Consider the following 18,175-nt stretch of genomic DNA (forward strand, 5'->3'; position numbering starts at 1 on the left):
CATGTGCAGCACATTTTAATGAAATTGTCAGTTTTGGTAGACTCCTTCCTGAAAGTAGTTTTGGTTTGAGGAAATAAAAATGTACTCAGTACCCAATCTGCTTAATAAGTGATCAGTTCATTCAATACCACTTTAGATCAAAAGCTGATGAGTAACTAGAGAATAACAATGTGTTTCTTAGGATTCATAAACTTGATTCTGAAGGGAGTGCTAAAAATGGAGTTTTAGGGTTATTTAGATAAACCTTTATCAAGTAAGGTATGGCAGGATCTTGTAATATATGTCTGAACTCTGATACAGTTGTCTCATAAGTGAAATAATGTTAACTACCTTCTGGAAGTTATTGTAATTAGCTTCCAATGCTATAGGCACCCAGAAATAATTGTCTTTAAAAAATTACTATGCAGCTGTTGTTCACAAATAATAGTAGACCAACAACCTTTAACAAGCATTAGCCCTTACTTTTACCTAAACTCTTAGCCTAACCTCTCGCCTAATTTAGCACATACCTTTGTACTTATTAAAGACCAGATTTATTTATATAAGAGGCATGTGCACAATTTCCTGAAACACAGAGCTAAAATTTTATTTTATTTATGTTTTAAAATATAGTTTTTGGCTAGAGATAATTAATGCCACAACTTAGAAAATGTCACATTAAAATTTATAGAAGTGAAGGCCAGTTTTTGCCTTCAGCACCCTCCATTGAGTGTCTACTAGATTTCTGGCTTTAAATTGTTAGAAGTTCAGAAATCTAAGAAGAGATACAGCCAGTGGAAAAATGAATAAGCTAAGTATCAATGGCAGCAGGGTCAAGCAAACTTTTCCGGTAAAGGGCCAGATAATAAATATCTTAGGCTTTGTCAGCCGTGCGGTTTCTACTCAACTCTGCCATTGTAGCATGAAGGCAGCCATAGATGGTTCATGATTAAATGAGCATGGTTGTGACTCCAATAAACTTTTTTTATAAAAATTGCACCAGCCCTTGTACTACAGTTTGTTGATCTCTGAATTCTGGGACAATGAGGTAAGTCTTATGAAAGAAACATCCAGTATGCTGAGTATATAAGAGGAGAGGAGACAAAGATAAAATCTGAGGAGGAGGGAGGGGACTTGTGAGTTAAGCATTGAAGAACAGGGGGGTCCAGGAGAAGCATCATGAGAAACCCTTGGGTCCATTCACTCAGAGTAGGCAGAGGCTGAGATGGAAGCCCAACTTGTTAAAAAGTGATTGCCTTATGAAAAGGTAACATTCAGACTCCTTTCCAACAATGACTTTCTAAATACTGAAATTGTAGCTACTAAAATTCTGTGATTTACTTCACATGGTAACTGCTGCAGCATCTGCTGCTGGTTGGTTTGTTTTGGCAGTACTAGGAGTTGAACCCAGGTGCTGTCTTTGACTAAGCTATACCCCTACCCCTTTTTTTCTATAGACAAGGGCCTCACTAAGTTGAGGTTTGGCTTGAACTTGTGACCCTCTTGCCTCAGCCTCCTGAGTAGCTGGGGAAATAGGCATGAGCTACTGCACCTGGCTAAGGGTAGCTTCTTAATATTATAAATAATAAGAACTAAATCATAGTATTTCATATTAAAATGAAAGCACACTGTCCCTAGAGAAAATCCAATGTTTTACTTCACATTTATTTCACATCCTAAAATGTGAAACTCTGCTGAACTATTTTCCCTACCTACAAAAAAGACCCTACTTGAAAAGTGGAGTCTGTCATCTCAGTATTAGATATCAGAATACTGCATTTGGAGTTTATAAATCTTTTATTGAAATATCACATGCAAAAAATATAAGTCCCTAGGCGTGGTGGGTTACATCTGTAGTCCCATCTGCTAGAGAGGGAGACTGAAGCAAGGGGATTGCATAAACCCAGGAGTTTGAGAACAGCTCCCCATCTCAGGGAAAAAAAAAAAAAAAAGTATATGCCATACACTTAGGAAAGTACATTTATTGATAGTATATATATGAATGATTTTTCACAAATGAAACATACTTATATTACCATTAAGCTACATTTTAATTGTTCACCATCACTAATTCAAGATTCTTAGATCGTTTCTTTCTTATTTTTCCTTTCTGAGCTTCCAGTCAGTTGTTTGATCTATTCTAACAGTAATTTGCTTGGGTAAAGACACGGCGGGCACATACAACCTGCCCACCTTTTGACCTCTCACATTCAGCTGTCTTTGATGGCTGCTGCAGTGTAGACTTCTAATTTCTGTCCCTTAATCCAAAAATCATCCACTTCTTTCTCCTGTTATTGGCAGTCTAGCCCAGGGATTCTGACTGCAGGATTCAGCCACCTGCCTGCATAAGAAATAGGCAAACGATGGAAAAGGAAAGATGAATTTTATGCTGTTTGATCAAACTGGGGAGAAGCAACTAGTTTGCTTCTCACCCAGTGCCATAGAAGTGGTTACAGTTTGATGGAAGCAAAAGCCAGGAGATATACATATGTAGAGTTAGCTAGCTAGAGAATTTGTCTGTCCTTAATTTCTTGGTGTCAGTCCTCAACAGCAGCAGTATGGGATACATAAAAAATAGTTACAGCAAGTTGCTTTTGATTTTATTTCAATGGGGCCTTTAATTTCTTGTTTCATTCTGACATTCTCTCTTTACCTACAATAGTGCTTTCACACTGAAGTAACAATTTGGTGATATTGATACCAGTTTAGTGAGTAAAAACATGTGATCTTGACATCAATTTAGTGAGCTAAACTTGTGACTATCATCTAAAAAGAGACCAAGGAGCGGGGTACAATGGTGCAAACTTGTAATTCCACCAACTTGAAAAGCTGAGACAGGAAGATTGCAAATTCAAGACCAGCCTCAGCAATTTAATGAAACTCTGTCTCCAAAAAAAAAAAAAAAAAAAAACTTAAAGGGATGGGGCTGTAACTCAGTAAAGCACCCCCATATTCAATCCTGAGTCCAAAAAACAAAAAAAGAAAGAGAAAATATAATAGTGCATTGTAAGGTTAAGTATCATTTTGTGAAACTTTTGACTTGGTTTTTATGTATTTATATATTTACTAGATCATGGTATAAATTTTGTTTTTTTTACTGAGTCTTAAAAGTTTAAAAAACAAGCTGGGCATGGTGGCACACTCCTGTAATCCCAGCAACTCAGGAGGCTGAAGCAGGAGGATCACAAGTTCAAGGCCAGCCTCAGCAACTTAGCGAGGCCCTGTCTCAAATAAAAGGGCTGGGTATGTGGCTTATTGGTTAAGTGCCCCAGCTTTCAATCCCCAGTACTGGGGAAAAAAAAAAAAAAAGTTTAAAAAACTTTGTCATAAATCTCATTTCACCAATTTTAAATAACACTTAACAGTTTTAAGACTTTCTTAGCTAGTATTACGAATTAGTGAAATGGAATCTTATTGGCTTCAGGAGATCTTTCGTCTCTTGGAAAGTGTAGTCCATCTCATTTTAAGATAGCAGTATAGCTCAAAGATATTACATACAACAGCCCTCCTTTACCAAATATTAACAAATGGAGTTCAGCAGTATATAAAGGGATAATACATTTGGACCTGATAGCATTTATCCCAGGAATGTGGAGTAAGGGTTGAATTAGTATCCAAAAGCCAATTCAATTTATTAAATTAAATAAATACAATAGAAAAACCATTTGATTATCCTTAACAGTTGCAGAAAAGCATTTAGCAAAATTAAATTTCTATTCATGAAAAAATTTCTCAGCAAAATAAGAAAGAAAAATAATTCTACAGCAGAGAAAAGACATGTTCAAATAACATTGGGTTATCTCTTCTCAACCACTTCTGTTTAACTGTGTTGGGATACTGGCCAGATTCTAGCATTCAGTAAGACCAGGAAAATATATAAAAGGCATAAAGATTGAAAAAGTAAAGCTGTCTGTTTGCAGATGACATGGTCATGTATATAAACATGTTTAAAATTTAAAAGCCTAACATTATCAACTGTTGACAATGATATGGAGCAAGTGGAACCCTCGTGCATTGCTGTCGGGTAGGTTAATAGTACAACCACTTTGGAAAACAATTGGACAGTTTTTTAAAGAAAGTTAAACATACATACAACTCATCAATTCTCTAAGGTGTTACCCAAGGGAAAAGAAAATGTGTCTGCAGGAAGCCTTCTATTGAATGTTCCTATAAGCTTTATTTGTAATAGGTCAAAATTAGAAATGACACAAGCATTCTTTAACAGGTGAGTGGATAGACAAATGGTGCTAGATGCACAAAGTAGGCTACTTAACAGAAACAGGCAAATGAGCTACTGTTATACACAAAGCACACACAATCCTAAAAACTTTATGTTGAGTAAAAGAAGCCTTAATAAAAGAGTGGATGTGTGTTGCAGGACTCCATTGATAGGAAATCCTAGAACAGGGAAAACTGTCTGCGTACAAAAAACAGATTGGTGCTTGCCTAGAGCCAGAAGTGATGATGACATCAGAGGAATACAACAGGACTTTTTGGAATAATTTAAATGTTCTATATCTTCACCTTAGTAGTAGTTCCTGGGGATTTTTACATTTGTGGAAATTTATCATGCTTTATTGTATGTAAATTACACCTCAGCAGACTTTCATTTTTTTAAAGAAAGATTTAGACATTTAATTAAAAACCAAGTAAGGAGGAATTGAACATCTCTTTGGGGAGGAGGGCAGAAGGTGGATCCCAGTTCTCTAGGCAAACATAAACAGCCATAAATTTGAAATAGCACTATTTCCTTTGTCGTTCTCCTCTCAGACGAACCCACTCTCCCTTCACTCTTCAGAGTGATTTTTGCTTGGAGCCTTACTTTACTTTCATTATTATAAAGTTGTCTTGCTTGGCTTTTCATGTCTGACTTTAAAATTTTCTTTCACTGGAATACAAGAATCAAGATTTGGAGCTTCAACTCCCCACTCTCCTGTGACAGAAATCCCAGAGAAGGCAGCTTCTACATGAAAATGTTTTTAAGGGAAAAACATTCCTTATTATGGTTTATTTTGCTCTAGGGAAACACCACCAAGCCAGTGAAACACAGAATGTGATTGCATCAGACAAAGCAGAAATGTCAGCTGTGCATGAACATGAGCACAGCCACAAACCACACACAGCTGCACGCCTACATCGGTGTGTCCCTCGTACTGGGCTTCGTTTTCATGTTGCTGGTGGACCAGATTGGCAGCTCCCATGTTCATGCTAGTGACGGTGAGTGGCTCCAAGGCTTTCTGGACTCTATAATAAATTTGCAGGTGCTGGGGAACATTTCATTCAACTGGGGGAGCTAGTGAGTTGTAGCATGGCACTAGAAAGTGTTTGTTGATTTATTACCCTGTTAGTCTTAAAGCTGTCACATTTGTTGAGAGTCTAGGGCAGAGGTTCTTAACCTATTTTATGCTGTGGCCCCTTAGACAATTTAAAGCCTATAGGATATTGTTTGTAAGTGTAAAAAGCATAGTACTTAAGACTAGAGAAAAAAATCAATTATGTTGAAAAAATAGTTACCAAAACTTTGGAACAAATTCATAATATAGTGTTGTGTATCTTCTATCAGTACATTAAATAACAACATTATACATTTAAATCCTAAGTTAAAAGTTTAATTTAAAATTTAAAATTTAAAATTTTTAAAAATTTTTTTGTGATACTGAGGATTGAACCCAGGGGTATTCTACCACTGAGCCATCCCCAGCCCTTTTTCTATTTTATTTTGATACAAGTTCTCGCTATATTGCCCAGGCTGGCCTCAAATTTGCAGTCCTTCTGTCTCAGCTTCCTGAGTAGCTGGTACACCACCATGTCCAGCAGTTTAATTTTGGTTTTTAGGACATCAGTATGATAGCTATTGTTGTTTAGCTTGATTAAGAACATTAAACGGTGAGGCAGTCTTTAACACGACAACATGTTAAGTTGAACTTCCAGTTGATTGTGCATTTTGTTTTGGTGATTACTAGTGTAGAAAATCCTGGTTCACAAAGTACTTCCTTACGAATGTACTTAAATACATTCTTTCCAAGGAAAGATAACTTCTCTTAAGGACAACTAGAATTTGTAAAGACTTTGTGAATTTAATTCCACCCATAGTAACTTTTTTGTGTGTTAAGATCAGTGAATTCATCTTTGGCTAAGTCAGCATCTTTGATATGGTTTATACTAAATAAAAAGGGATTCTGATAATATTTGACCACCAAAATAAAGAACAATAATGAAGTATAAATCATTGAATAGGAATCTATGAGCTCATCCACATGATAGGTTAAGAGATAAAAGGATAAGAGAGGGTACTTAACTTGTAGTCGATTGCTGAATGCCAATTGGCAAATTTGAAAAAGGTGCTGGAATTAGAAAAACCATCATTTTTTAACGCTCATTGTAAAGGTTGACTCAAGCAAGAGTCATCAATGAATGTTAAATCTAGGAGGTAAATTTTGATTTGCTTATTAGTGACAAAGGGAAAGTAGTAACTAAATGAAGAAATCAAACAATACTTTAACCAGATAATCAAAATGTCACCATCATTCTCCTTTTTGATATAACTCAATAAGCTATCAGACAAGCTTCCTTACCGATAACTATAAAGTATAAACTCTGGACAAAATTCATAAACTTATAGCCTTAAAGACTTTGGAGCCAGGCATGGTGGTATATACTTATAATCCCAATGACTTGGAAGAAGGATCATAAGGCCAAGGACAATCTTCAGCAATTTAGCAAAACCCTGTCTTAAAATGTAAAATAAAAAGGACTATGTTGTAGCTCAGTGGTAAAGTATCCCTAGGTTCAATCCCTAGTACCAAAAAAATAAAAATAAAAAAGACATTAGTGGGGCTGGGACTGTAGCTTAGTGGCAGAGTGCTTGCCTAGCATGTGCCAGGCACTGGGTTTGATCCTCAGCACCACATAAAAATAACAAATAAAATAAAGGCATTCTGTCCATATACAACAACAGAATTTTTTTTTTAAAAAGACATTAATGAGTAAACTGAAGCAGGCAACATTCTGGAGGAAAGGAGAGTCAACAATTGGAAAAGGGTAAGTTTGCTGTTTTGATTACTTTAGCAGTGAGCATCCTGTGAAGCAGCTAAAATTCTAATAGAACACTCTTTCTGGCCTAAAGAACTAGAGAACAGAATTCAGGACAACCACAGCATTGGGGGGAAAAAAAGAGTACTAGGAAGGAGAGAACAGAGAAATTCATCCCCAAATTCTGTATATATAGCTGTTCAAGTTTCTGGCCAACCACTAAACTATTCTTACATGGGCAGGCTCCCAGCAACTCAGCTAAAGATCAAAGAACTAAATTGTGATTTGAACAGCTGCCCAAAAGGCAGAATTTGCAGCTTGGGCCAAAGCTACTTAAACTGAAACAAAAATTCTTTAGAGGAATATAACAAAATCCAGAGTATCCATGAGATAATACTGACAATGTGTGGTATACAATCCAAAATAAACACTACTAGTGAATAGCAGGTGTACATCCTACTTTAGATGTGGTACCCTAAGAAGCCTCACCTACTATTCTATTAATATTTTAGTATTCTATCTAAGAACATAGATTCAGGGAACACATCTGACAAATCTGAAAGAATGGTTATTCTGTTACGTACAAGAAAGGTGCAAGAAGAGGAATGTATTCTCAAAAATGTATTTTCCTAAAATGTCAGTGTTCATAAATGCAATATGTAATTCTAGACAGAATCCTTCCTGGAAAGGGGAAATGTCCTGAAGGATATTATTGGGCAATTGACAGAATATGCAAGAGAAATTATAAAAAATATCAATGTTAAACTTGCTGAGTTTATTTAAGATAATATCCTTATTCTCATGAAATACACATTGACATATCTGGGAAATGGAGATTATGATATATGCAACTTACCCTTAAATGGTACAGAAAAGATTTGTGTGTATGAGCAAACATGAACACAAGTGATGAAGCAAGTGGGGAAAAATGTTAAGTAGGTCAAGCTGGAAAGGGGCAAATGGATATATATTTAATTATTCTTACAACTTTTGTGAAAGTTTGAAGTGATTTTCAAATAAAGATTTTTAAAAATCAAAGTGGTGCTGGGAATGTAGCTCAGTGGTAGAGTACATGCTTATTAGCATATAGGAGGTCCTGGCTTCAATCCCCAATATCAAAAAACATAAAACAAAAAGCACCCTTGGTCTAGAAAGGTTTTTAATCTCCTTGTACTTACTATTCCTTATTTTAAAAAAAATTTTTGCCATAGACATGTTTAAAATAAAATATTAGCTGGATGCAATGGTGCATGCCTGTAATCCCAGTGACTTAGACAGCTAAGGCAGGAGGATTGGAAGTTAGAGGCCAGCCTCAGCAATTTAGTGAGACCGTCTCAAAAAAAAAAAAAAAAAAAAAAGGCCTAGGCCTAGGGATATAGCTCGGTGGTAGAGCACCCCTGGACTCAATCCAAAGATAGAGAGATAGATAGATAGATAGATAAAAAATATTGTCTTAAAAAGTTGATTTAGTTTAAAATGGTTTGATTCATGTGCTTTATTTCAAATAGCAAATGAAAAGTGCCCTCTGTTGGATGAAATCTGACTTGGCTATGTTACATAGTTGCCCACATGGTCTCTATGATATTTTTCTTTGCTTTAAAATTTGTAGGCCTACGAGTGTAAGGCAAACATGGCCTCTGCAGGGCTGGTACTGAGGACGTGGGCAGCCATTAGAGCCCTGCTGAGCTCCCCAACTCACCACCTGTCAGGTTGCAAACAGAGATAGGTGACACCTGCATAATCCTCAGTGGAAAGTCATCAGACTGACACTGTGTCATCAAGAAAACGTAAGGCCAGTGTTTTCATGGTGGCAGTATCTCATCACCAGGTGAATTGATATCCATGTAGGACTGGGCAAGAAGTAGTGCCTGTGCACCCGGAGGACACTCCTCTACACTAAGAAGTCCACGAACCTAGTCCCAGCTGCTCAAGAGGCTGTGGATCTAATGATTCTACTGGATTTTTGTCCATGTGGTGTCTGCCAAGTCTGAGGGCACCTTTAAACTAGTAGCTGTGCCTTGTAATCCTGGTTGAGGCCATTGGACAGAGACTGGAATCCAGGTGACAAGAAAAGGTGTTAACAGAAATCAAGGGTTGGGGTGAAAACAAGGCCTTGCAAAGAGGTCTGTTGAATAATGACTCTGTGGGAAACCTTTGGGAGACTTAACCTGGACCTAAGTAAAGTTAGCCATAGTCATGAATCTGTGCTACTTGGAACAAAAGTTGCTGTGTTTTTGTTAATTTTTTAAAAAAACTGCATAGGTCCAAAAGTGCCCTATAATCCTATACAAATAATTAAATGTAGCATGCCTTTCTTTATTTGTTCTTTTGTTTTACATCTGTAGTCACTGTTTTTGCTGGCCTTTAAAGTCTGATGGTAGTTTTACATATGCTATGCAGGGTTTTATATATTATTAAATATCAGTAAAATTTAATTCACTAATTAAACTTATGCTAAAGTATAGTCTTTTCCTATAGATTTATAAAAACTGGATTTTGGAGAGGGCTTGTTTCATTTTGTTTTGGTCATACTGGGAATTGAACCTAGGGTGTTCTACCCTTAAGATACATCCTCAGGTCCTTTTTATATTATTTTGAAACAGGATCTTGCTAAGTTGCCCAGGCTGCCCTTGATCTTAAAACATCCTCCTGCTTTAGCCTCCAGAGTCATTGAGATTATAGGCATATACCACTGTGCCCACTTCTAAAAATGATGTTTAATTATAAAGCCTCTAAATTTTATTTAAGGCACTACTTATTTTTTTAAATTATTTTTAGTTGTTGATGGACCTTTATTTTATTCATTTATTTATATGTGGTGCTGAGAATTGAACCCAGTGCCTCACACATGCTAGGCAAGTGCTCTACCACTGAGCCACAACCCCAGTCCCTAAGGTACTACTTATAAAGTACTTTAAGGTACTACTTATATATTTTAAAAGGCCCAAACAAGCTTATCACACAGTAATATGACTGTTCTTCCCATTTTGGGGGTGATATTGAAGTATTTCTTGTCTCAGAGTGATTAATGGCTTTAGCTTCCCTTCTACTGTTTTTAGAGAATGACAAAATTTATTTATTCTGTTGCTTTACTCAGATACTCCTTCCTTTATAAATCCTTCTGTCTGCAAGTCTTCTCAGGATTAAATGTCTTGAAATTTATTTGACTAATGTTTACATGTCATTTTACTTGGCATTTTTGTGTTCTCATCTTTTAACATCATTACTTCATGTAGACATTATTTACTTGCTTGTGTATTTCCTATAATAGTGATAACATCTTCATGAGCCACAGATAAATACTTTTTTTCACCCTTCAACAAGAGCTTATTAAGCAACTCTTGGGTACCCAGTACTATGCCACATTCTGTGAGACATGTTAAAAAGAGAAAAAAGTAGAAAATGTATTCTTTATTAGTTACAGTCAATCTGGGGGTATAAGACATATTTAAGTGAAAGTGGTCTTCTGTGTCTGAAGTAGCATGTGGATCTGGGCTGCACAGAACCTTAGGTTGGAGCCAGAGGACAGTTGTTGCTTTGAGCTGGAATTAATCTTCTGTCCTTTCTTGAAGGAGGTGGTCTTAGAATTCTGTTTTGGATTGACAAGTTAAATACATGTCAAGAATTAGAGGTGAGGAAATTCGGGGAAAGGAGAATGAGAATATTTTGTTAGAGAGTGTTAAAGACGTTGGTTTAACTGGTCTGGATAGAGAGAAATATGGTGGCAGCAGTTGGTAAATGGCTTAAGAGTCTACCTAATAGAGCATTTCGGACAGCTTGAAAAACAGCAGATTCTTAAGAGTATGTGGTGCAGTGATGGCAGTAGGCACAGTGATCCTTGAGCAGGCTACATAGAAGCTGATCTTTGCCAAAGAGTTCAAAGCAGCTAAGACTATTCTAAATTCAGAAGTTCATATGCTTCTGGAGCATCGAAAACAGCAGAATAAGAATGCAGAGGATGAGTAGGAACTCTTAAGAGTCTTCATGAAAACTTTAAATTACACTTCCTTTTTCGGTCATTTCAAAAATAGAAAGACCAATGCCACTGTTTATAGCTTGCTGCTCCAGATATAAAGTTGCATACATTTGAGTTGGCTTGTTTGGCCAACTTTGTCCAGAGACTGCTGAGGAGTCCGAGCTCTTATCCCAAGCCTGAAGGGACGGTTTGAACATGAGGAACTGGAGCATATTCTTGAAGATGCCCCGACAAAGTGCAGTTTTCAATATTAATCTCCCAACTTCACTCAGCTGCTCAGGGGAACCATGTCCCCAGCACACACTATCCTCCCAGGGCCTGGGTCTGCCTTGCACAGAAACTCTATTGCAGAAGACATTCGGGCTTCCGTGGAGAGGACAGCCCATCTTGGTGTGAGTTTACGTTGCTGTTTCGAATATGACGATTAGGTGATAATGATCATGTAACCTTGGAGCAGCTTTGCAATGACTGCCTAAGCATGCTGCTGGGAAGGGTGAGGTAGGTTGTTACAGAAGCCACGCTGTTGACTGTATCATACTGTGGTTTTAGACATTTCATATTTTGATTTCAATGTGTTCATAGTTTTTGAAACTAAAGTAGAACACAGAAAGCTTGTATAGGGAAAGAACAGTCTTACCTAGATGCAGAGGAAGAATTAAGCCAGACCAGTGTCGTTGTTTCAAATTATTAAAGAAAGGGCGAGAGTTCTAATAACTCTGAGAGGACCTTGGCATCGTTGTACCTAACCCAGGAGACCAGAAGGACGCGTGCTGTGAGAAGCAGTTACCCCTGGCTATGACTACTGTGAGGTGTGCCCTTCAGCATGAAGAGAGACAGATATTTTGCCTTTTTTTCCTTGGGCTGTGTTGCAGACTATGGCTATGTAGTGGCCCCAAAGCACTCGTTGTCACACTCATATTTAGATTTTTTTTAATTTAATTGGACGTGGTGACACACCCCTGTAGTTCCAGCCACTTGGGAGGCAGAGGCAGGAACACCACTTGAGTACAGGAGTTCAACCCTAGGCAATGCAGTAAGACCTCATCCCAAGAGAAATTGGGGGGCTAGGGATGTAACTCAGTGGTAGAGTACTCACTTAACATGTGAAAGGCCTTGGTTCCATCTCCAGCACCGCAAAAATATTATTTTCTTTCACAGACAGAGTTCAGAGGTTGGAACTCTTTCGAAGTCTTCTTTTATGGGCATCCAATCCAAACCTCTGGCTTGCTACTTGGCAACAGTTGTTCTGTGATGGGGTTGATTTGGATGGAGGGAGTCTGGCCCTTCCTGAGCCATTGTAGTGAAGTCACTCAACTTAAGGCTAGATAGGGAACACTTTAATAGCATCACATTTAGCTGTGATTTTTCTGAAGGGAAATATTCTTGTTTTCTTCAAATTGGAGGTGTTTTTCTTTCTGATACCTTGTGTATGACTCCAAAGGAATAGTTGGAGAAAGACTAAAGTTGGTTTTAAAAGTGAAGATAGTTTTGCCAGATGAGGTGGTGCATACCTGTAATCCCTATGACTCAGGAGGCTGGGGAAAGAGGATCACAAAATTGAGGACAGCCTCAGCAACTTGGTGAGACCCTATCTCAAAAACTTCTTTTAAACTGGGCACGGTGGTACACACCTGTAATCCCAGTGGCTTCAGAGGCTGAGGTAGGAGGATCATGAGTTCAAAGCCAGCCTCAGCAATGGCGAGATGCTAAGCAACTCAGTGAGACCCTGTCTCTAAATAAAATACAAAATAGGGCTGTCGATGTGACTCAGTGGTGGAGTACCCTGAGTTCAAGCCCTGGTACCCCCAACAAAGAAGAAAAAATTTTGTAAGTGAGTAGCTCAATAGTAGAATACCTAGCATATCGGAGGCTCTGGGTTCAATCCCCAGTACTGCAACAATAACAACAGAAGCCCCTACAGAAGCCCATGGGATATGTGAATGTTGTAAGATTGTTAGTCTTTCAGACTAACAAGTGTTTAATATATATTTACCCACCTAATGACAGACATGTGGGATGTGGCAGAGACATGGGTGGAAAGCCTAGTAACTCCTCTGCAGGAGTTGAGAGTTTCGACTGTGGTGAGAGTGACTGAGAAAGTCTGAAAGAACTAGAAACATATCAAGTGGAGAAAATGGAGAAGAGACATTCTAGTTTTGGTGCTAGGGATTAAATTCAAGTAACTAGTCTACCACTAGACTGGACCTCTGGCTCCTACATTTATTTTAAAAATCTCTCTATAAAATAAACATTTCAATAAATAAAACACTATTAAAATAAACAGTTTCACTCTTCCTATAAATTTTTTTAAAAGCAGGTTCTTAATTATTGAATGCAACGTAATGTTTTCAAAAGTTGATTCTGACATGAATGAGATTGAATTTGATGACTGGAAAATGAAAGGAAGAGAAAACAGTGGGAGCCTGTTGCATATGTAGGTTTGAGTTGATGAAAATTGGGGTTGGGGTAGTGGTGATAAAATAGAGAAAGGCAAATGTGACAGATATTATAATGAAGATAAAGTTGCAGGAGACTGGGGAAGATGAAGAGGTAAACAATGACAAATAGATGGGTCTGGAAAGAAGCAATCAGGTCATAGAGAGCTTTCCATGGAGGGTGGAGGTTTAAGGAGTGTGAGGAAGTTTGGGCAGTCGGGGGAAACTTCCAGGTGTTTGAAACAGGAAGAAAGAAGACAGTAGTGAAGCCCATAATCTACGACTCTTAAGAGCTTTCAAAAAAAATTCACCCATCACAGCCCAGTGTTTGAGAAGTTTCTGCCGCACAATGCTTAATGCTGTCTTTCTCATGTTCACTGCAGATCCAGAAACAGGAAGGCCTAGCAGTTCCAAAATCACCACCACACTGGGTCTGGTCGTCCATGCTGCAGGTAGGGTTGGACTGCAGCGGGACCTCTCTCCTTCCTGTCTCAGGGGAAGCCTTAGTGTTTACTGACCCTGTTTGCACTCAGTGCTCTTAGGCTGGTCTTCAGGGAAGGGGTTACTTAATGAAGTCCTCCAGCACAAGTATGTGCCCTGGTCTGTCCTGATGTTGGTTTTGCAAGATAAGAATAGTTTTGCTATTTTTTTAATGATTACAAAGAAAAGAATATTTCATGGCATATGAAAATTATATAATTCAAATTAATAAAGTTATATTAGAACACAGCCATGCGTATGTGTTTATGTATTTTCTGTGGCAATTTTTGCACAACACTGACAGGGTTGAGTAGCTACAAGAGACTAAATGACCAGCAAAGCCTAAAACATTTACTCTCTGGCCCTTTCGGAAGTTTGCTGACCTCTGCCCTAGGATCTTATCTAAAAAAGAGCCTTGAAACTATTGTACTGAATAGCCCTACTGAACAGTGTATACCCAAAGTGCCGGTGTAGGCAGAGGTGGAAGGTGGAAGAAGTCACAGCATTGCTACTGGGCATGCTTCAGAACCCTAACCCAAACCTAGTCCTAGCATTAGGATTCTGTCAAATACAAAGGCAGGCTTATGAAAGGTGGCACCCTATATTATCTGGGCGTTTCTGGCATGACGTGCTTTTCTAACAAAATTCACCTATTAGCCAATATATTCATTACGTATAAATCATCTAGGTCAAAGCCAAAGGTCTTTATAAGATGAAGAGATGCCTCCTTTGAAATTCTTGCATTTTCGTTATTGCAATTTGATTAAGCAGTGGATTTTTGAGCTTCATACTATTCTCATTAACAATCACAAAAATAACAGATAGTGAATACTGTGGACCAGAAGCTAAGCTTTCTACATATATTCTCTCATTTAATTTGTAAAAATCCTAAGAAATACATGCTTTATTGAACCCATTTTTTTCTTCCAAAAATAAAAAAGCAGTAATTTCATCAATGTTTATTCTGATCCTTAACATACATTCAATTTACAGTTGAATATTTTTCCTCTTATCACTGAAAAAATTCCCAATTCAAAAATTTCAAGTATCTGACATAAAAAAAGAACTTAAAGCATTAGCAATCAGTCAAAAGATGAGAAGGCTAAAGAAAGGTTAAGTAAACCTTCCCAGAGTCAAATCCAGCTCTTCCTGACTAAAGCCCACACACTGAGCCTCTACCTTGTTGTCGATGTTGTTTATGGCATTTTATGTTTCATTGTTTCCAAATTTAGCTGATGGTGTTGCTTTGGGAGCAGCAGCTTCTACTTCACAGACTAGTGTCCAGTTAATTGTGTTTGTGGCAATAATGCTACATAAGGTAAGCCAAGGTTTGAAACTGAATAGATGCATAGTTAAAATTTCTCTTGGTCTTTAATGTTTTGCTAGAGTGGGAAAATGTTTTTTAGTTAGTTTCCTAACTTAAAACATTTTTTTAGTTTCCTAACTAAATTTTTTTTGAGTTAGTTTCATTTTGCAGAATTGAATAAATCTATTTATATTTATCTTTTTGCTACCATTTTTTAAAAGTCTTACTTATGGGGCTTTATGTTTTTGTGACCAGACCATATACACAAACTGTTAAATTCTCTAGGGATCTCTGTATTTCATAGAATTTTGTTCATAAATATTTTTATTTTTTTTGATTATAGAATCTTTACTTAGCTTAGAATGTTAACTTCTAAAAGGCATAACTCAGTCTCGGTACTCTGCCTGGGCTTTTGGTAAGAAACTTCCTAGACAATGGCAATATCCTATTTATTTATTTATTTATTTATTTATTTTTGTACTGAGGATTGAACCCAGGGGCTTTACCCCTGAGCTATATCCCCAACCCTTTTTATTTTTTATTTGAGACAGGATTTCTCTAAGTTGCTGACAGTCTGGCTGAGTTGCAAGGCTGGTTTTGAACTTGGAATCCTCCTGCCTCAGACTTCTGAGTGACTGGGATTACAGGCTTGCACCACCTCACCCATCTGTAAAATTTTTTTTTTTTTTTTTTTATGGTATTGGGGATTGAAACCCAGGGGTGCTTTACCACGAGCAATATTCCCAGCTTTTTTAAATTTTTTATGTTGAAACAAAATCTAAGTTACTTAAGGCCTTGCTGAATTGCTAAAACTGGTCTTGAACTTGCAATCTTCCTACCTCAGCCTCCTGAGTCGCTGGGATTATAGATCTGTGCCACTGTGCCCAACTGACATGTACTTTTTGATGGAGAACAAATCCACAATTCTAGAATGATGATAAGGGATAATTTCTCATTTCTAGGCACCAGCAGCTTTTGGATTGGTTTCCTTCTTAATGCATGCTGGTCTGGAGCGGAATCGAATCAGAAAGCACTTGCTGGTCTTTGCACTGGCAGCACCAGTTATGTCCATGGTGACATACTTAGGCCTAAGTAAGGTAAGTTTTACCATTCCTAGTTTTTCTAGACAAATGTCTGGTTCCTTTGTGATCTACTAGAAACTTATGGTCTCTTACATCAAAATTTTCAAATAATTACCTTCTCAAACTAAAGATAAAATCAGGAGTAAAAACCTGTACAATGTAAAGTGTCTTAATTCCAAGTCAGTCCTCTTTATAAGTTTAACATTTCCTTATTCATTCATTTTGAAGGTTTCTTTCATCAGTTCTGAGAGTATTTGCACAGATATGTGATAGAACTTCAGTATTTAAAAATAATATAACTTAACCAGCCATGCCTATTTTATTTTAGATGTACAGTAAGTCACAACCATCCACAACTAATGTTGAAGGTACCTCAGTGAATGTTGAAGTAGGCACATTACATTAAGATGGAACCAAGACTAGTTTCTTCAGGAGTGGATTTAATTATTTGTAAAAATGTTTTATATGATACATAAGCCAGCTTGCCTGCGATCTTCTTTATTTCTTACCTAGACTTGTCACTAGGTCAGCAGCCATGGAATTAAACTTGTGAGCCCTCTGCTGGCTTCAGTGAAGAAAGTAGCATATGCAGGATAGGGTTTTGTATAGTGGCTGGCAGCCATTGCATATTGTTAAAATCACAGCAGGGAAAGTCTGAGGACCTCTCCAGCTGACTTGGGAGAGGCTTGGGGGTCTCTAAGTGTGACTGCTGTGATTCTTTCAAGGGACTGGGGTTGTAGCTCAGTGGTAGAGTGCTTGCCTAGCACGTGTGAGGCACTGGGTTCAATCCTCAGCACCACATAAAAAGATAAATAAACAAAACAGAGTTATAAAAAAAAATTTAAAAAAGAAAATTAGAGATCAAGTAAATAGTAGGTTTCTGTGTCTGGTTTGGATGGAAATAATTTCTGTCATACCCTTGTGTGACAAGCCATGTGGCAGCCCTTAAAAGAGCAGAGGTTGAGCAAGATGGCTATGGTCAGCTAAAACTCAGATCTTCTACTCCCAGCTCTCTTATCACCCCATAGCGAATATCTAGTCCTTTCTCATTAAACCTGCAGTGACCTGTATCATTTGCCAGCTCAGAGCCTGAGCACTCTTTCATTTCTAGGCTGCACCTTTTTGTGCCTCGTAATTCTGTCTAGTTGGGCTATGGTTCTTAGCAACAGCCCTCCCTGTGTCTCCTAAATGTCAACTGGCAAGCTGTAGGAGAAAGTCTTAACAACCCAGCTGGGCCAGGGCTTGTTCAGGGAACCTGCTTTCCTCCATGCCCTCTCTGAAGGTCATTGACTATATTTAATATAGTAAAACCTGTATTAAAAGAAACGTGAAAAATGAGATGGTTATAAAGAATGGTTGAAAGTCTGTTCATACAGGGCTTGTTGATCTCATTGCTAACAAATGAGTCATTATGAAACTTCTTCCCATTTACCTGAAGACCCTTACCTTTTTTCAGTCAATGAACAATACTTCGTTCCTTTAACCATTTTTTATTTTATTTATTATCATTGTTGTTGCTGTTGTTGTTGTTGTTGTTTTGGTACTGGGGATTGAACTTAGGGACACTCTACTACTGAGCTACATCCCCAGTTCTTTTTCTTTTTTCTTTTGAAATTGGGTCTCACTAAGTTGCCCAAACTGACCTTAAACTTGTGATCTTCATGCCTCAGCCTTCTGAATTGGTGGGTTTATAGGCATGCATTGTGTGGCTATATAGTTCCTTTTAAAATATGACTATTACTTCATTGATCATATAAACCTTGAACTTTTGTATGAAGATACTGATAATTTTGGAGGGATGGAGTTAAATGCTACATCTGTGGCAGGTTCTTTTCTTAAAACTTTAATTTATTATCCCTAACCTATAGGTCCTTTTTTATAGAAA

General features: G+C 37.6%; 1 protein-coding gene across 1 annotated transcript in view; it reads left to right on the forward strand.

Moving 5' to 3' along the window:
- Slc39a9 (solute carrier family 39 member 9) overlaps window positions 1-18,175 on the forward strand; it is a 47,453-nt gene that overhangs the window by 24,536 nt on the left and 4,742 nt on the right. The window contains 5 exon segments of the mRNA XM_047539554.1: window positions 5,001-5,089; window positions 5,091-5,196; window positions 13,806-13,874; window positions 15,135-15,220; window positions 16,171-16,305. Coding sequence (XP_047395510.1) covers window positions 5,001-5,089; window positions 5,091-5,196; window positions 13,806-13,874; window positions 15,135-15,220; window positions 16,171-16,305 — 485 coding nt within the window.

This window comes from Sciurus carolinensis, chromosome 2 (assembly GCF_902686445.1).
Source record: "Sciurus carolinensis chromosome 2, mSciCar1.2, whole genome shotgun sequence".
NCBI lineage: Eukaryota > Metazoa > Chordata > Mammalia > Rodentia > Sciuridae > Sciurus > Sciurus carolinensis.